We start from the raw sequence: 21,037 nt of genomic DNA, 5'->3' as shown, positions 1-21,037 counted from the left end.
TACTGTCGATCACTGCTAAACACCCAACCCAAACAACTGAGTAAAGGATTGCTAAATGAACACCCATCAAATGGATATCAAGTTGTACAAGGATGATTTTTTTGTAGAATTACCTTAAGCAACTGTTTTCAGTACAGATGTGGTGTGTGCATGGACTGAGCTGCCAGAGGAAGTGGTGAAGGGCAGGTACAAATACAAAATTTAACAGGCATCTGGATGGGTATTTGAATAGGAAGGGTTGAGGGGGTTATGGGCCAAATGCTGGCAAATGGGACTAGATTAATTTAGGATACCTGGTCAGCATGGATCAAAGGACCTGTTCCAGTGCTGTACATCTCTATGACTCAAGTTAAAGATAATTGACTATTTTGACAACCACTAAAAAGCACAATTTGAATTTACAAAAAGCAGCTCACCATCTATAAAGTAAAAGGCATTTAAGTAACTTATTCTTGATAGTCAGTTCTGTCCAAAATAATTGTTCAAATATTTTAAAACAAACCTAATTAAACAGATCGTCTTTTAAGCTAAATTAAAATTACAATTGAGTAAGATACTATCCAAGGTCGATAGTGTGGTGCTGGAAAAGCACAGCAGTTCAGGCAGCATCCAAGAAGCAGGAGAAACAACGTTTCGTAAATAAGCCCTTCATCAGGAATGAGGCCTCATTTCTGACAAAGGGCTTATGTCTGACCTGCTGTGCTTTTCCAGCACCACACACTTGATTAAAAAGGCTGGCATGAGCAAACATTCAGGTAATGGAGCAGCAATTATTACACTCCATATTACCATACCAGAATGTGTGTGATGGCCTCTATCATTGCCAGGAGGTTACAGATAATACCAAAAGACTGGGCATCTTTCATTCACTTACCATTGAATACCTCGTTGAACTCTCCTGGTGGTGCATGCATGATGAAGTTGGTAGCTATATTCACCTAAAATGAAAGAAATAGACCTGTTTAGCAATACTGTACTATTCACACAATAGCTGAAAATGTGTTGCTGGAAAAGCGCAGCAGGTAAGGCAGCATCCAAGGAGCAGGAGAGTCAACGTTTCGGGCATGAGCCCTTCTTCAGGAATAAACAAGATGGCAAGCAGCTCATAAATCAGTTTACAACCACAGTGAAGACCTTCTGTGCCAGCAACCTTTCTGCATGCGCAGGTTGCTTTGAGGGAGAGGTTCCAGAATATAACCTTGTAAAAGAGCAGTTTTAAACTTTTTGCACGACGTGACTCCTCTCTCTCATAAACAGACAACTTTGTTCATCAGGATACAATCCCAAACTAAACCCACTCAACCTGCTATTCTTCCTCACAGAAAGCAAGGTAGTAAAATGTGGCATGAGAAAATGAGGACCAAACAGCAATTTTGCAAAAAGCAGCAATTACCAGTTGTTGATGATAATGATGCACATTTACATGGCTCCTTTCACATATTTAGGACATGCAAAAGCACATCACACCCAATTCATCACTGGAAACATCTAGTTTGGCAGGCGATTACAGTAAATTTACAAGTACAGAAAAAGAAACAGAATCCAAGACACTACTCAAAACCAGATTTTAAAAAAACTTGATGAACTTGCACTGCAGCTATCTCAGATCGAAAACTGTAGCACAGAAAATCTGGCACTCCCTCAATGGGGAGTACAATTGGTGAATGCAGGGTTTCAAAATGGGTTCATGAAAAATATTCTACAGCTATTTCCACTCATCTCAATTAGCTTGAGAAAGATTTGCTGTCATATGTGGAAGAGAACAATAGACTCCTGGATTGAGTCTGTTAAATTGAGCCAAGACACAAGGAAGCAATAGAAGTTATCTTGATCTGTGGCGTGGAAGAGGGGAAAATTACTTGCCAAATTAACACATAATAAGTAACATTTGCCAAAATGCTCACTGTTTAAAGGCAACATGAATGAGGCTGTCATTGGCTGCCAAGTCACTAAGTGGAAGTGGATCAGGTTTCAACAAAATAGGAATGGCTAGAGCTTATGATAAAAACAGCTGGTTAAATAAGTACTTCTCAAAAACTTAAACTATTTTTAACCAAAAAGCATCCCCTCCCACAAAGTGCTGGCAGGCAGGCAGGAACAGTAACTGATTTGCATTACATAAATTAAAATTAGTATTAGATTTATTGTCACTTGAGTGCAAGTTTACAAAGTTGCCACTTATGGTGCCATTTTAGGTACAAAATCTTAGGAATATATCAGAAAAATAAAGCAATAAAATGTTCAGCATTATAAACCTTCAAGTAGACCGTGCTGGGCCTCGCCTCCAAACTGTGTCAAACTCAACCTGGGGCTACCAACTCTCACCAACATACATGCCAAGTGGCTTCACTCACAGCCAGGTTGGGCTCACCAACCCTGCAATGGCTCGACTGTCGCACTGATCTTCTGTGTTACACAAATTCGCTCTCCAGGAGGCAAGTACATTAAAGACAAAAAGTGAAAGAGAAACAATTAAAAGCAGATGGAGTAGACAGACTCCGGGCAGGAGCCCACATGCTCCACTGCCATTTGATAGGTGGCGAGTTGGTAAACGGGAAGGAACTTGGGTATTGCAGAACTAAGAAAGCTTGTCTGGTGTCCACCTGATCATGAAGAGAAGGCTAAATGCAGGGCTGAGGAAAACAAAAGGGCAAAAGACTAGTAGAGTAGTTCTTGCACAGAGTTGGCACAATGATGGTGGCCTCCTTCTGTGCATTAACTATTCTATTCTAAACATTTCTTGAAAAGTGAGCAATGTTGCTTTATCCAAATTTAGCATCAATGTTTTAAAGTGAAAGTAATCAAAACTCAAATGCTGCAGATGCATGATCACAAGACACTTATGTGACATTTTGATGATTCCCAGGATGACCCAACTGTTTAAGAGGTAATGTAGTACACTTAGAGTCCAATCGATGGAGTAACATTGGAATTTGGGAAGCCGGTTTGCGCAAGAGGTCCTAGAAATAGCAATGTGACAATTACTAAATAGGGGTCTGAAAGGGTCAGCATGGAACAATGTCACAAGCACCACCCCCTATGATGTCTTATGGACAGATCAACTCAGGATCTTGAAAGAATATGACCCATCATCTGGTTGTCCTCAAAGACCCAGTAACAATGCCAATCATATAAATGTTTCCTGCCACTCGTTGCTGACATTCAATAACCTCAAGATCTAATGAAGAGAAACTCTTACTAGACCAGGAAATGTTTTTTTCTCAACTATACCTGCCTAAATAAGCCCTGTTGCGCCTCACGTTTTAAAGGGTTGATCAGCAACTTCCTCATGAACAGAAACTCAGTCAGGGTGGTGATCTGGTCTATCCATCTCATAGAAATAAACAGATAATCTATTTTGCACTACTGGATTACGGTTGAAGTTTGGTTTGGACAGAAAGGATAACATCGTTACTCTCTCAAATAGTGCCAATGGATGTTCTAGGGGCATGACTGAGTACTTTGTCTGAAGATTAGCACGCGAGGATCGAAATATATAATTTGGACTAACATTCCATGCTACACAATGAGGATATCATTTTCGTTTGAGATATTAATTCAAGTATTCAACAGCCTGCGCAAGATGCACAGAACAGCTCATACTGCAATACTCACCTTGACCAAGATTCCTCCTTCAGCCAGGCGAGAGGCTTTCAAACAATTCGTGTGGCACCATTTTAAACCTAACATGGTTGATGTGTTTGTCTACATAACACGAACTAGACTTAAAAATAATATATTGGCGTAGACCGTTTGGGACAGATGGGATTTTATCCGAATTCGAACCTACGTGCTCATTGCTGAAATCCATTCAACCCACTTCACTTTCATTTCATGGAAATGTTGACAAGGTATCATACAAAATAGCATAAAATGTTACCAGAAAATATTTGGTCTGCTAATTATTTAAATACAGCATTCTACTGTCAAAGTTACTTGTTGTTAAGGCCAGTGGTTGCCTTTGGCTACCTCATAGCGGTGATCATTGTACCTGTCCCACCAATACCGCCAAGCTGGGTGGCTGCTATAAAAGGCAGAACTCAAGATGATCTACTGTGAATACACATCCTGTTCACACAAGCCTAAACACACATCCATACTTAACAGTTATGCAGGAATGTGAATTCTTGGTATCGTCTTCTCATCCACCCCACAATCCCAGAGTTATCGCAGGCAAATATTACGTGGTCTATGCCTAGCCAGGTCATACTATATCATGCTTGTACTAACAGTAATTCAACACACCCTTTGAGATTTAAGGCAGTGTTTGAGGGATTATTTTTTGTAAATATGTTTATTAGCAATTTTTAACTTTACAAACATATAAAATTATTGAAAAAAATCACAAATATCAGTATAATAAAAAGAAAAAAAAAACACAAATTACAATACGAGTACTATCTACTAACTATTAACCTACTCTACAATACAAAGCAAACCCGAACACTGTGCAAAGCAACACCAAAAAAAAGCAAAAAAACACAATAAAAAACACAAAATACAAAACAGCTAAACTCGGCGCAAGGCTCCCAAACAAAGGAACAGGAGCATTGTATACATACCCGTATTAACTCGGGAGATCCCCTCCAGGTCCCAGAACTTGACAAGTCTAATCATGCTGGTTAAACAAACGCCCTAGTTAAGATAACTAATAAACCTATATTCAAATAACTCAAGTAGGGCTGCCAGGTCTTATAAAAATTGTCTGTTGGTGGTGCACCATGTTTGTGAAAAAGTCCAAGGGAATGTGCTCCATAATTAATTTCTGCCATCCCAGCAAGCCCGGCAGGTTCTCAGACACTCAGTTCATCAGACTCTCAGTTCATCAGACTATTCTTCTGTACGCAGTATGCAAGAATATTAAATAGTTTCTTCCCATGCCCATCAAAAGATGGTTAATTCAGCAGAACTAAGAGGAGCGAAATCGGGTTTACTTTGACCTTCCCTATCTCTCCCGCCACAGCGCTCCAATAAACATGGAGCCTATGGCACGTCCAGAAGCAATGGGTAAGAGTACCTACACTTATTTTACATTTGGGGCACACTGAAATTGCCCTTTATTTAAACTTTGCCAGACGGGCTGGTGCCGGATGAGTCTTGTGCAGAACTTTTAACGCATTGCACATATCCTGTTACAGATTGAGATCTTTCGAGCATTCTCCCATATGTTCTCCCATGTTTCAGAAGAGATCTTCACTCCCAGCTCCGGTTCCCAGACCCCACACAACCAGTCAACATCTTGCCAGGGCCTGCCACCCAGCAGGCGACAGAGGGCACCAACCGAAAGGGTGCTTGTGGAACGTAGCAACAACCTCTCTGCATCGGGCCCGGGCCCACAGGGCTTAGTGAGAAGCGCAGACCTCCTCTGGATGAAATCTCCAACCCGAGAAAAACGGAAAAGGTCCCCCGCTGGGTAACCCGTATTTGCGGCCCAGCCGCTCAAAAGACATCACAACCTCTTCCCCAAACAAGTCCCCCAAACTAGAAACTCCTCTCGCTGCCCATAGTTTGAATCCTGAGTCCATCATCCCTGGTCAGGACCCTGGCATGCCAACTATAGGTGTAAGTGGCAAAGTCTTGAATAAACAACCCTTACTGTGACGCATCGCCCTCCATGCCTTGACTGTCCTAATATCAATGGGGTTCCGGCAGTGGTCCATAACTGTCCTCATCTTATCCATGAACAATAGGTTAATAAGATGGCACTTTGCCTGGGAGGCCTCAATATCCAGCCATATTGAGTTTGGAACGTTATCTACCCAATCACAGACAAAGGACAGCAGGGAACTCAATTGATACCTCCTGATGTCTGGGAAATCAACTCCTCCCCCTCCCTGAGGCAACTGCAATTTAGTAAGTTTGATGAGGGGCCGCCCACGATGCCAGACAAAGGAACCAAACCACCCCATAAGCTTCCGCAGCGTTGACCTGGGAAACATTATAGGGAGCATACACATGGGATAAAGCAAATGAGGAAGAACATTCATCTTAATGAGAGATATTCGGCCCAGTCATGAAATTGGAAGAGCCTTCCATCTCTGGAGATCTTGCCTAATATTGTCGAGCAAGTGAGCAAAGTTAGTCCAAAATAACAATCAAACTTGGGGGTAATAAAAATGCCTAGGTACCGGAACGCTGCCCGTGACCACTTAAAAGGGATCTTGGAGCCACCTTCAACTTCTGGCACATCCTTAAGATTCCCCAAAGGCATAGCCTCCGATTTTACAAAGTTAATCTTATATCCTGAAATAGCCCCAAATGAATTGATACATTATATCAAATGGGGTACGGAGGTCATCGGGTTCGATAAAAACAGAAGGACATCATCCACATACAGCGTAATCTTGTGTGCCCTCGAACCCACTTCCGGAGCAGTTATGTGGACGTTCTGACAAATGGCCTCTGCCAGCGGCTCTATCACCAACATAAACAACAGCGGTGAGAGGGGGCAGCCTTGCCGACTACCCCGATCAATCATAAAATTCCCAGACTTCACCCCGTTGGTGATGACCGCGGCCAGAGTGGCGATATAAAATCTCCACCCACCTATCAAAGACTCCACCCAATCCGAACTGTTCTAAGACATAAAAAAGATACGGCCATTCCATCCTGTCAAATGCCTTCTCTGCATCTAAGGAAATCACAAACCCCAGGATCGATCATTGCTGACATACCTGGACTACATTCAGCAACCTTCTAATATTATTAGAGGACCTAAAGCCCCTTATAAAGCCTGTCTGGTCCTCCTTAATAATATGGGGCAACACCTTTTCCAATCTCAGCGCCAGGATCTTGGACAGAATATTGAAGTCTGAATTTAATACAGAGATGGGCCTGTATGAGGTACAATCCTTAGGAACATTCCCCTTCTTAAGAATTAAGGAAATATTAGCTTCTCTCAAAGATGATGGTAGGCATTCATGCATATAAGAGTGATTGTATCGACCCTGACAGAATCCCTATAAACTCCTTATAAAACTCACCCGGAAAACTGTCAGGGTCAGGTGCTTTCCCACTCTGAAGTTGCCTAACTGCCTCCTGTATTTCCTGAACTGTCAAGGGGGCATTAAGGAGAAAGGCTTATTCAAGGTTACCCCGGGAGGTCCAGGTTCTTAAAGAAAAGTCTCCATTTTAGCACTCCTGTCTTCGCAACCTTCAGACTGATACAATTCAGAATAAAAGCTCTGAAAAGCCTCATTAATCTTTTTAGCATTGTATGTAAGGACCCCAGCGCTGTCTCTGATTGCAGTAATGGATTGGGGAGCATGCTTTTTCCTAGTCAGGTACGCTAAATACTTCCGTGGCCTATCCCCATATTCAAACAGCCTTTGTCTAGCAAAAACAAGTTCTTTCTTTGCATTTTGTGTTAGTATTGAATTCAAGGCAGCATGGAGGGCAGTGATCCACTGCAGCTTAGTCACCGAAGGCTGAGCAAAATATGCTGCCTTTGCAGCTTTCAACCACGTCTCAAGTAGATGCTGCTGTTCCTCCTCCTGTCGTTTCTGGCTAGTTGAATAGGAAATAGCTAATCCCCTAGCAAAGGCCTTAGCAGTCTCCCATTGCATGGAGGGACTATTAGCTGTGCTTGAGTTGATAGTCAAGAATTCCTGAAACTCCTTCAAAAAGTATTCAAAAAATTTGGAATCCTTAAGGAGAAAAGGGTCCGAACGCCAGTGCCGCAAACCTAACCTTTCACTCTTGGCCTTAACCTCCAAATATACTGCGGCGTGATCAGAGATAGCTATATTTCCTATTTTACAACCCATAATCGAATCCAGAAGGGCAGAGGGAGCCAGAAAGAGGCCAATCCTCATGTGACATTTATGTGGGCTTGAAAAAAAGGTGAAGTCCCTGCCGGTAGGGTGAAGAAATCTCTAAATATCCACCAGCCCCAACTCCTCACATAAGTCAACCACCTGCTTGGCCTGCGAAGAAATCGCTGGGGGCCCACAAGGCATCCTGTCCACTGTCGGATGCAAAAGTTAATTAAAATCCCCCCCTATAATAATGAGCTGTGTTCCAAAAGCACTCAACTTAGAGAAAACACTAATCAAAAATTTGAGGGGATGCGCCGGAGGACAGTAGACATTTAAAATGCCATATTCCTCCCCATGTATCAGGGCCCCAAGTATCACAAACTGCCCCCGCTCATCTTTTACCTGCTCTAATAATGTGAATGGAAGATTTTTCTGGAAAAGTACCGCCACTCTCCTACTATTAGTTGTAAAGGATGAAAAGAATACCCAGTCATAACCCCCCTGTTGTAATTTCAGGTGTTCCCCATCATCAAGATGGGTTTCCTGCAACAGAGTGATATCGACCCCCTTCCTTCTTAAGGCTAGAAAGCACTTTTTTCCTTTTAATAGGCGAATGACTTCCCTCAATGTTCCAGGTGCACCATTTAATAAGACACTTAGCCATATCCCCTTTCAGACACCCTTGAACCCCTCGGAAGGAGAACCCTGCTTACAAAGCGCCAAGCATAATTAAATAAAGACTCAAAGAATCGAAAAACTATATATACAAAAACTACTCTATCATAACTATAAACAACTATTACTACCAAAAAACTACAAAGAAAACCAACTATAGAACTTTGAATGGAAGACTCTTCCCCCTGCCTATAGGAGACCTCTTCACTCTACCCATCCCCTCCTTGAAACCTCGACTGTGACCCAGTCTTAGGCCAAAAAAAAACAAGATGATCCTTAAATCAACAGAAAAACAGACAAAACCAGGATGAGCACTCCACCCATCCCTGGGTTCATGACACCCCTACTTGTTACTAAAAGAGCAGAACAAAAACAAAAAGGAGACAACCAAGAACATCCACAAATTTTCCCATCAGAACATCCAGCTATTAAAAAAAAGGAACAACTTATTCCAAAGTCTTTTCTTCCCTTTCCAAAAAGGAAATTATTACGGAGAAAGAAAGGAATAAAAAAAGGGAAGAAATAGGGAAAAATACAAAAAAGTACAAACATTAACCATATTCTTCAGGCCAATCTGTCAATTTTAAAGTGTCCACAAAGTTTTTAGCCTTATCCGCCGAGTCAAATGTATAAACTGAGTCCTCGTGGCGTGGGGTATCTCATGGAGTACTGGATGCCCAGGTTCCTCAGCCTCTTTTTAACTTCATCAAAGGACTTCCTCTTTCGGATTACAGCTGCAGAGAAATCCTGGAAAAACATGATTTTTGACTCATTGTACAGCAGCGCCTGCGGATGTTTTCCCAGGGATCTGGAAGCTTCTATGACTTTTTGCTTGTCCTTCCATGAGTGGAAGTGCACTAGGACCGAGCGGGGATGCTGCACCGGCCCTGACCTGTGCACTGTAACCCGATATGCCCTTTCAATCTGAAGCCTGCTGGACTCAATGTGAAGGCCCAAAAACTTTGGCAGCCAGTTTTCAAAGAAGCTGACTGGCTGCTCAGTTTCCTCACTTTCAGGGAGCCCGATAATTCAGAGATTTATCCCGAAGTCGTTGATATGGTTTTGCAAGGCCCGCACCTCTTGCTCCAGCACCTGGATCCGACTGGATGAGGACTGCATTGCAGCTTCGACCCTCCACCTCCTCCAGCCTCTCCCTGAGGCCCTGGATCTCCTGTTCATGCTTCTGTAGCATGGATGTGATAGGTTGGACCTGGGCACGAATCTCCCCACGGATCTCCGCAGCTGCAACTTTCTAGATAAGTCTCTCCATCGCCGCAGCCAATTTCTGAGAGTCGGTCAGTTCCCCAAGCAGTTCAGGAGAGGCTGCTGCGGCTGCAGTCTCTGGTGTTGTAGGTGCTGCAGGCGAGTGTCCTCCCTGCTGCTGTTTGCTTGCTCCTTTTCCCTTTGGCATCCTTCCCACTCCCAAATATTAACAGATATGTGTTCTGTAAGGGTTTAAACTAATATTTCCACCACATAAGTTGGCCAGGGATGGCAGGAAATGCAGGTATGCCTTGGCTGTTAGGCAGAGCTGTCCACAGCAGATCTGCAGAATCGCTGCCAACTTGCCGAGTCCCGAGGGAGTTTTTTTGAATAGGCTCCACTACAGTACCTTGCTGTGAAGACTTTGAATTAAGCGGCTTGCTGAAAATTGAGAAGTTACAATTTTTGCTGTTCTTGCAATAAAACTAACTACAAAAGCCACAGGAGTGGGGCTTGAACCAATAACATTTGGGATCAGATTCAGGGGACAGCTATTTAGTCTTGAGATGAAGACTTTTTTTTATATACAAGTCATATCCTAAACCTTTGGAGTTCCTATTCCAAAGGACTATAGATGTGTCATTGTTTAGTATGCTCAAATGATTGATATATTTTTATATAGTAAGGAAACTAATGGATTTAGTGATAGAACGAGAAGGTGCAACTGAATTTTGATTTTATTGAATGATGGAGATTGGAGACGACAAATGGCCTACTCTCAGCTCCTGTTTGAGTTTTTCTGACTCACAAGAGGAGTGTGCCACTAAATAAGTCAAAGTTAAGACCTCCAAGTAAGGCTTACAATGCAATGCAGTTGAGGTAAAGGACTCACTGCAAGATGCTGCACCCCCCACCAATAGGAGAGGAACTGGAAAGACTTCCCAACAATGGAGCAATCTGGTAACAGATTACCTGTACTCAGACTGGGATACCAGTCAATATTGTGACCACAGCCAAAACAAAATACTGGATTCCCAAATCTAAAAAAAAGTGCATGTTCCATCAATGAATCAGAAAGCAGGGGAACATTCACAGTTACAGAATTCTATCAGTCAAACAATTACGAAGTACTCTTCCATTTACAATAGAATACCTAAATTTATTGAAAATCAACATTAGATGTAATTGTAAATTAAGATGGTCAATATTCTACCATTTACAAATGAACAATTACAGAGGTCAAATTAACAATATCGTCTGGGGCTTTCTACCCACTGAAGTGAATGAATAGAGAGAAGTTAATAATCATTGGATGGAAGCTCAGCAGATGAAAAGGTCAGCCATCAAAGTACATTCAGGAATGAGAAGCTTTGGATAACCCAACTGTTTGTCAGTCTCTGTCTCACACACAGTTCCTATTGCCATAGGATGCCATATTCCTATTGCCATATCTCCCCAGGATGCTAATCGATGTGAACATCTTTATTTCAAAACCAAAACAGATCTTTCAATACTGAAGGTGGCATTTTGATTGAAATCCATTCCCATATTTCATCCACGCACCTGTAGTCTGAGCAGAGGTGGAACCAGTAGGAAAAGAAGACTATCAAAAGTTGGAGTAAGCACAAAACAAGCTAAACATTTTCACAAGGATCCAGACCCCCCTGCTACCAAATAAAAATTCAGTTAGAAAGTTTCAATTAGAGATGTTGAAGGGTGATTCACTAACTGTTTGTGTTTAGAATACCAAAATATCAAAGTTAACATTAGGCATCTTCAGCTGTGCAAAACTAGCACACTGGTCAGGGAATGCAATTACTAGGCTTAAGGCGGATTGTAATGAACCCTTCATTTTGGTGGCATTCTTTGTGCTAAGGCAGCTAGCATTCTGTGTAGATGAACATTCAGGGCATTCTTTTATTTCCAAGGGGTTATTGTTTTTGAATATTCAAAAACAAGTTCATTGAATGCATTTCTGCTTAGAAATTGTCACACCAGTAAAAGCATCCAATCTTGTTTCATCTGGGAGCTAAACAGACTAGAGCTTGGTTTGTTTTATGATTAGGGTGGAGTTAGTTACAGGGCTTTCAATGGGTCACTTCAGAGGAGCTCAAAGGTGAGAGATTGGAAGTCAGTTCACATAAGACAGAAATAGAAGCAAACTCTATGTTCTTAGTGCTGATATTAGCTGTTCTTCTGGGAAGAAATCTGAGCTATGTGGGTTTGTGCAGGAATGGCGCAGTGAGCAGTCAAATACAGTTGGATTACACTATGCAGAGGATAAAGTACGAGGTAAAAGTACTGTTGTCCCATTGCACCCCTCCTCGAAGCAAAACGCTCAGAGACTCAATAGTTTTACCTCCTTCATCTTTATTCTGGACCCTAGAGGGAGACAGAAAGATCACCCATGTGCACAGGGACATGACTTCATGGTCTTCTCTGGAAGAGCAGTTTCCTACTGAATTATATAGTCATTTCACAGGGAGGAGCATCCAGATACAGTAACATACATATTGATTGGACGACTGTTATAATCAGCGTGTGTGAATAGTAAAGGTTAGACCATCTGCTGTTACACAATGAATAACTGGCTTCACAATGAATACTTTTCACTTTGTTAAACTGACCTTACACACTGAAATATACCTCATCTTGTTAAATGGCTCTACATAATGAATGCTTTTCCACCTTGTTAACCTACTACCCTTGCCTCCAGCACTCTATTGTTAACTAAGTTTTTAACATGCTCAGCTGAATATCTCGTTTCACAAAACTCTGAACTTGACTCTTTCCCTGCTTGCTTATACTCTATCCACATTCTCATTCCCTCCTTTTATCATTTCATGATAACCACGTGGACGGCACTACCAGCTTTCATAAGACTCTGACAGCCAGTATTTAAGTTATTGATACACAGCATACAATGATTATAACAACAAAAAAACTAGTCTGTTATAGTAAATGGAATTTGAAGAATCCTCTCCAAGTGGGGGAAAAAATCTACCAGTAAAGTTCTTAAAACCACAGTCCTTCGTGACCACTCCAACCCCTCCAAGCAGAGTGGAAACGAGCCAGTTCTCCAAATGTTTAGTAAAGTCCAACCTGGAAACTAAATTCAGCCTGTCCTTGCATCACTCTTCAGAGAAATCTGAATTTTTGGATAAGGGCAGTTAAATGCTTCTCAAAACTGACGAGATTTCCATCCTTCCAGAAATGCTTGAGGTGGAGGATACCAGCACATCTGAGTGTGCAGTAGCTGCAGCAGCAGCATAGGTGAACGGAGCATTCTTTGCTGCTTCTGCTCGCGCTGTGTTAAACTGAACAAAGCCAACTGGCTGTTGTGATGTTAACTTGATCAGTGAACCTTCATATCACTTCAATGGTCGAAAGACAAGGTAAAGCTCACGTGGTTTAATGTCCAGAGGAAGGCCACTAACAGAAAGCATACTGACCTCCTCTTCACTGTTAACTTATTCACTTTTCATAGTCATGACAGGGGAGCTGATTGAATCCATTGGATCAGGTTGTGGAGGGATGGGCAGTGGTCCGAAGGCGTGCTTTACTTGTGAATGGAGAAATTCTAGAGAAGATGCTAGCTGCTGAAAGTATCTTTGCATTTCCTCTCTCATTCCTTCCTTGTCAATGTGGTTATCAGTATGAAGATAGTAACACATTTAACTACACTAAATTCTGCATGCCTATTTCAACATTCTTTGAATTCTTAAAGTCTGTTACTCTGGTCATTATTTATGACATTATCAAGTTTTATACAGGCCATAAACTTCTAACTTGTACTGCCTAAACAATTCAGTCAATTATAAACAACAATCAATGGTACTAAAATCAAACCCTCGGGTACCTCCATTCAGGTTATTCAAAAATTATTTTCCTTTGACAAATGAATACCAGGCTAATGTGAAAACTGTCAGGAAAAGTATTTAAAAAGTCTGGTACAGCAAGAAAAACAACAAAATGTTTTCCTATGCTTTAGCAATTGAAGAGGCAGCTGACAATTTTGGGAGAGATCAACATTCCTTGAATTTGCAATATGAATGGAGCCAATGAAGTCTTAACAATAATTAACAGAATTTAAGCAGCTCAGCCTCAAGTTATAGAGTCATAGTGTCATAGAGATGTACAGCATGGAAATGGACCCTTCGGTCCAACCTGTCCATGCCAACCAGATATCCCAACCCAATCTAGTCCCACCTGCCAGCACCTGGCCCATATCCCTCCCAACCCTTCCTATTCATATACCAATCCAAATGCCTCTTAAATGTCGCAATTATACCAGCCTCTACCATATCCTCTGGCAGCTCATTCCATACATGTACCACCCTCTGCGTGAAAAAGTTGCCCCTTAGGTCTCTTTTATATCTTTCCCCTCTCATCCTAAACCTATGCCCTCTAGTTCTGGACTCCCCGACCCCAGGGAAAAGTTCTGATATTCTCTAGAAAATCTTAACAAAACATCAAACTCAAAATGGACCCTTATTTTTGTAAACACTCTGTACAGCAGCAGCAGAGATATTTTAATACAAAACTCTCATCTGGCTAAAGCATGACCCAGCTGTTTTTTTTTCAAACAGGCATTGTAGAATTTCAAACAAATCAGGGGCTCAAGACACTCAATCAATTAGTTATAAGGTTACAAGCTTGATAATTTTAAAAGGACATAATGTTGTACAATTTCAATCTGAAAACAAAATCAGTCCCACTATACAGTCCACAAAATACACTGAATTGAGATCCTGATTCAAACAAGGCAAAACAATTACTTAAAAGGATTTTCTGAACCAGTATTTTAACAAACCAACATTTTTAAACATCAAACACTCTCAGCATGGCACAATTTACATTGAAGCTTTCCTTTTTCAACCCAAGTATAAGTACAACCTTAATTTCAGCTTTTTTTTGCATCTTCTCACTGAAACCACACTTATAAAAAGAGAAAGCCCTTGCAGTGGACCACATGGTGCACTCCAAGCCACTCTCCTCCCTCAGAACAAAGACTTGCAGAGTCTCAAATTTTGTCACGAGGGGATTTTAATCCCTTTCTCACTTTACTCCTCACTAGGGCTCAAACCCCACTTAAACACAGAGAGCTCAAACATCGCTTAAATACAGAGAGCTTGAACCCAAGTAACGCATAGAGGACTCTAACCTCAATCAGCAGCCCCACCCCCCCACCAAAGGGGACTCAAACTCCAGTACCGTGCAGAGGACTTGAACCTCAATCACACCCGCTCCCCCCTCCTTCCCCAATGCAGCGCGGAGGATTCAAATTTCTGCCTGCCAGCGCATTTGCAAAACTGTCTCTCTCGACTGAACTAATTACCAATCGAGGAATCCATAGAATAGAGAACAATTGAAGAAGCGGACTGTCTCCGGCATACAGGAATATTGAGAGGGATCAAGGTTTAAAACCTTATCTTGTGGGTCGGTCCATCTCAAGACACTAATATTCCGAGCACCCGCTAACACTGCCCGATCATAACTACCCATTTGGATCCTGCCGATTACACCAGCATTGCTGTCACGGGCATAAATCACAAAAGGTCTTACTAAAATGGAGGCACAAGTCAGACCATGACTGGAATACTGAAAGACTTTGGTCTCCTTATTTCAGGCAAGTTTTGTAGCAAACCTTTTATTAAATGGCACCTATGGGACCAGGAGGATGTGGGCTAATCAAATATTCTGGTTGATCAAGAAGTCTACATAATCAATGTAAAATCGCAAACACTAAGTAATAGAAACATAATGCAAGGAGTTTATACATCACTATAATACTTTATTTAATGCATAAATTACTTAAATAATAACGTAACTTTGCCTTAAATAAAAGTTACTGGTAGAGAATCTTCTCTCTTGGACCCTCAACTGACTAGTCTGTCAGTAAATGCAGTAAATTTCCTGTATTTGAAGAATATATTTTCCAGTTTATTGACTATAAATTCATATGGTGCCAGTTAGAGTTATAGAGATGAAGGAGGTAAAACTACACTATGTCTCTGAGCGTTTTGCTTCGAATGAGGGGGGAAGCAGGACGATAACATCCTCAGTTGAAGCAAAACGCTCAGAGACAGTGTGTAGTTTTACTTCCTTCATCTTTATTCTGAGCTCTGGAGGGAGTGAGAATGATTGCCCATGTGCACAGAAACATGATTTCTTGGTCTTCTCTGGAAGAGCAGTTTCTTAATGAATAATATAGTCGTTTTACTGGGATGAGCATCCAAATAAGGCAACATACTGTGGCTGTTACAATCAGCGAGTGTCAATAGCAAAGATTAAGCCATCTGTGTTACACAATGAATGTTTTTAATCTTAACTGGCTTCACATAATGAATACTTCTCACGTTGTTAAACTGACCTTACATACTGAATGTTTCCAAAGTTGTTAAATGGCTCTACATAATGATTGCTTCTCTACCTTGTTAACCTATTACCCTCACCTCCAGCACCCTATTGTTAACTACAAGTACTTATCTGATCTGAGTCATGCTCACCTGAACCTCTTGTTTTACAAAACTCAGAACTTGACTCTTTCCCTGCTTGCTTATGCACATCTCACATGGGGTCTCAAATCCCATTGTGCAGGCTTTCACCATTTAAACAACTCCTCTACTCTACCTGCCAAAATGCATAACTTCATTTTCCCATATTATATTGTCAAGTTTTCATGCATTACTTAACCTGTCTATATCCCTCTACAGTCAAGAGAAACTGAAGACTACAAATCAGAGATCAGAGTCAAAAAAATGTGGTGCTGGAAAAGCACAGCAGGTCAGGCAGCAGCTGAGAAGCAAGAGAATCTACATTTCAGACATAAGCCCTTGGGGGGAGGGGGGTGGCAGGTAAGTGGAAGGAAAATGGACAGGTAGGACATTTGAAGAGGGTGGTGCTGAGTTGGAGGGTTGGATCTGGGATGGAAGGGGAGGCGAGATGAGGAAACTGACTATATCCCTCGACAGATTCCTCACATCATGCTCACCATTTGTCTTTCCAAATATTTGTGTCATGTGCAAACGTGGTTATTGTACACTTTTCTTATCCAAGTCATTAAGACATACTTTAATGAATTATGGATCCAGCACTGATCCTTGTGGCAGTCTACTAGTTACAGGTTACCTTTCTGAAAATGACCCCTTATCCCAATTTTGAGTCTATTAAGTAGTTAATGCTCTGTCCATGCTGATACACTACCTCCAACACCATGGGTTCTGTTTTTCTGTTGCTTAATGTGAAACATTACTAAATTCCAGCCACTGCTACCCACTTATTTATCCTAGTTCTTACCTTAAAAGAATTTAATTTATTTGTCAATCATGATTTTCTCCTTGTGCTGACTCTGCTTGATCATTTACGTAATTCCAAATGCTCGGCTATTACATAATCTATAATAGATACCAACATTTTCCAAATAACAGACACAAAGTCTTCAAGATAACAGGAACACACAGGATAGATGAAGACAAACTACGCCTCAACCAGTGGAAATTCAGAAATTAAGAGGCGTATTCTGAGAATTTGGGACATACCATTCAGGAGAGATGTTAGGAAATAATTCTGCACGAAAGGTGGCAGGGGTTTGGAACTCTTCCACAAATGACAGTGGATTCTAGATCAATTGTTAGTTTTACATCTGAGAAAGATAATTTTGTAAGGGAAATGAGCCAAAGGCAGGTACATGGAGTTAGGCCACAGATCAGCCATTATTGCACAGAATGGCATAACAGGCTCTGAGGGACTGAATTCATATTCCTATGTTACTGTGTAATTGGCCTACTGTTATTTTTTTTTGTCTCGCTTTTAAAGTACAATGGTAGATTTCTAATTGTTTGGAACTTTGCCAGAATCTGAACATTCTTAGAGATTACTACAACTGTTTTTGTAGTTAATTCACTAAATATTCTAGGATGCCACCCAGCAGGCGGCCCAGAGACATCATAAATTTGGCAGTCAATATAACATCAACTTCATCATTATTACCATTTTGACCAGCTTTTATGACAAGTGAAACGTTGTGAAAATAATGTGAACAGTAGAGTGTCTTGGTATAGTTGGACACGTGCTGCACTTGAGAATCTTGCCCACTGCTTAGTTGCTGTCAGCCACTTTGGAGCTGAACTGTTTGAAGCCAGTGAGAAACAGTCTTATCTCAAAGTTAGGAAATGGAGGGTGATTTTTTCATTGCCACATAATCTGAAGCAGATTGAGCACAGGAAGTATCTGAAGGCATTCAAAACTAACAGCACATACAGACCACAGAGAGAGATGTGAGCAGCAAATTGACTCACTATTTGCTTTTTAATATATTTTTAAACTTCTTTCAAATCAAAAAGGGCTGAAGTACATAATCTAGTTTGACAAGTGAAAATGTTATTTAGTCCTTCACTGTCAGAGGTGCCATGTCAAAACAAAACCCCACCTGCTGTCTAGGCACATTTCAGACAGGAGCTGAGCAGATAATCTTGTGCAAACAATTCTCTTTCAATTGCTAAAGGAATACCACTGCCTGCAAGGTCCCCTCCAAACTACTCACCATCCTGACAGGGAAACCGCCATTCCTTTACTGTCATTGGATCAAAAATCCTGGAATTCTCTCATGGCAACTATAGGCCAAGGGAGCTCACCACCTTCAAGGGCAACTAAGGATGGGTAATAAATGCTGGCCAGCCAGCGACATCCATGACCCACGAATGAATTTTTAAAAAATTTACCAACGTGAACAGTCTATTCTCTCAGTCTGCTATTTACGAAGCTACACTCAAAGTTCATGGGTCAGGAAAGGATGAAGAAGATTGCCTCCAAAAGAGCCAGAATTGCCCATGAAAACTGAAACACAGGTAGGCAAAGAAATGCACTCCCGCACCTAATATCTGTGGAAGGCAGAACAGCTAAGTTACTGCTGCTCCTTTCAGAAACTCTCTTTCTCTTGCATAGGCTACTCCAGTTCAAAACCCATATTCTCCTCTCTTGTTCATGCTGCTCCTCAAGATACAAAATCTATGAAGGGCGGAGCTGCAAGAGCAGCAAAGAGGAACTGTCAACTGCCATGATGGTAATTAGCATACTGTCTGGAATACTTATCTGACATCCGAGTTACTAACCCACTAATTTAAGTACTCACTGCCCACAATCTACATATTTGTACTTTAAATGTTGAACTAGATGAAAGTACAGATACTGCTGACAGCTGCAATGCTGCTTCCCTAAATGGTGAATTTCATAATGCTGAGGTTCACTGAAGGCAACTTCAACCCGATGGCTAGATCTTGTCATTACAATACATTGCAAACATGGTTGTTTATTTGAACGATGGGAGTGCATGTTGGGGTAGAGCAGGGAGAATATGGGGAAAGAAGGTAATCGCATTGAGGGCAAGAAGAGCCCAGTGCAAATGTACAAGTGGCACATTCCAGTGCTTCTGTACACACAATGCACTTGTTTCTCACACAGGAAGTTTCACACAGTGTCACCAAAAACAGCCAGCAGTCAATATGAATTTACTGTGTTCTCTGCTCAACAATTTCTGTTCTTGCCTCAACTTGATTGATCACAGGCTTCAACTCCTAATGCTGAAAGTCAAAGTGGCTGTAAACACAATTTCAAACCTTTCAATTATACACTCACTCCTAGAGGGTCTGATCGATGAAGAAATTTGTTTCACAGAAATTTTACGACTCAACTGCCAGAAAAATACTTCTGCAGCTTGGTTCATGTTGTAAAGGTCAATCTGCTCATAACAATACCTCACAAATAAACATGATTTAGATCAGATAATTCGTTTAAAGGTTATTCTTTGAGTGATACATCTTGAACAGAATAGAATTTGTCTATTCTTCTTTCAAATAATCTCACTGGATGATTTAAGGTGATGCCTTGTGTTAAATATCATGTAAACACTATCCAATTTGTAAAATATCAGGTGAGAATATTGGTGGAAGATATACCATGTGCCCTACAATAACGAACATCTGGATGAGACAGACAAGGTAAAAACTAAAACAGCATAGAAGCAATGGACCCCTTTGGCTTGTTCAACATAATGGTGATATCTCCATTCTTGCCAGACCAACCAGTTCTTGAACAGAAAACGTCCCAGTGGCAGAGGGTGAAAATAGAAACTCATTTCTGCAATTCTAATTAAATTGTCACCATTGCCTTTAATAATCTAATGCAAAATCAGCAGTTCAACTTCCAGCTAGCATATGTTGTGAAAATTATATCGCTGTGTTTTTCTTTCTGACCTAGTCTTCTAACTGCATAGTGACAGCACACTGGATTATAGATTATATTGTATATTTACTTCAGAACAAGGTCTCTATTTTTTGTCTTCCTTTGAAGAACTTTGTTCAATACTTGCTAACTTTTAAGACAGCAGGAATAAATTTTGGGATTTAGAAAGTTAGGAATCGTACTTTAAAAAAACTAACCACCCCAATTCATAGTACTCATCAGCAACCCTGCCCAGGTGTGGAATTGTTTTTGAAGAAATCAAAGGATGTGGACATCACTGTCTTGGCCAGCATTCATTGCAAACACACACAACGCACTCTGGCTGGGGACTTTAATATTCACCAGCGAGTGCTTGGCAGCAGCATGACTGATTGAGCTGGTTGGGTCGTAAAAGACATTGCTGCTAGACTGGGTCTGCAGCAGGGGGTGAGAGAATCAAGAGGATAAAGCATATTTGACTACGTGGTTAGCAACCTGCCACCTGTAGATACATCTACCCATGACAGCTTCGATAAGAGTGACCACAGCACAGCCCACGTGGAGACGAAGTCTCACCATGACATTGAGAACACCCTCAATCGTGCTGTGTGGCACTAGCACTGTGCTAAATGGGACAGGCATTGAACAGATGTGGCAACTCAAGACTCTGCATCCACGAGCCACTGTGGGACATTAACAGCAGCAGATTTGTACTCCATCACAGTATGCAACCTCATGGCCTAGCATACCCCACACTCAACTATTACCATCAAGTCATGGGATCAATCCTGGTTCAATGGAGTGCCGGAGGGCATGACAGAATCAGCAGCAAGAATACCTAAAAATGAGATGTCAACCTGGAAACCAAACAGGACTACTCGCATGCCAAATAGCATAAATAGCAAATGATAGACAGAGCTGAGCATTCCACAACCAACAGATTGGAGCTCTGCAGCCTGCCACATCCAGTTGTGAGTGGTGGTGGACAGTTAAGCAATTCATTGGAGATGGCTCCACAAATATCCCCATCATCTTCAATGATGGTAGCCCAACACATCAGTCCAAAACATAAGCCTGAAGCATTTGCAGCAATCTTCAGCCAAGTGTCAAGAGGATGAGCCATCATAGCCTCCTCCAGTGGTCCTCAGCATTCCAGATACCAGGCTTCAGCCATTTGATTC

General features: G+C 41.4%; 1 protein-coding gene across 2 annotated transcripts in view; it reads right to left on the bottom strand.

The window, feature by feature from the left end:
- The window catches only part of capza1b (capping actin protein of muscle Z-line subunit alpha 1b), a 67,242-nt gene that overhangs the window by 24,754 nt on the left and 21,451 nt on the right, over nt 1-21,037 (bottom strand). For both annotated transcript variants that reach the window (XM_072563899.1, XM_072563898.1), the window contains exon 2: nt 875-938. In XM_072563899.1, the coding sequence (XP_072420000.1) occupies nt 875-938 (64 nt within the window). The remainder of the gene's footprint in view (nt 1-874; nt 939-21,037) is intronic.

This window comes from Chiloscyllium punctatum, chromosome 45 (assembly GCF_047496795.1).
Source record: "Chiloscyllium punctatum isolate Juve2018m chromosome 45, sChiPun1.3, whole genome shotgun sequence".
Classification (NCBI taxonomy): Eukaryota; Metazoa; Chordata; class Chondrichthyes; order Orectolobiformes; family Hemiscylliidae; genus Chiloscyllium; species Chiloscyllium punctatum.
The sequence above is the reverse complement of the archived record's forward strand: the minus strand, read 5'-3'. Positions and strand labels throughout refer to the sequence as shown.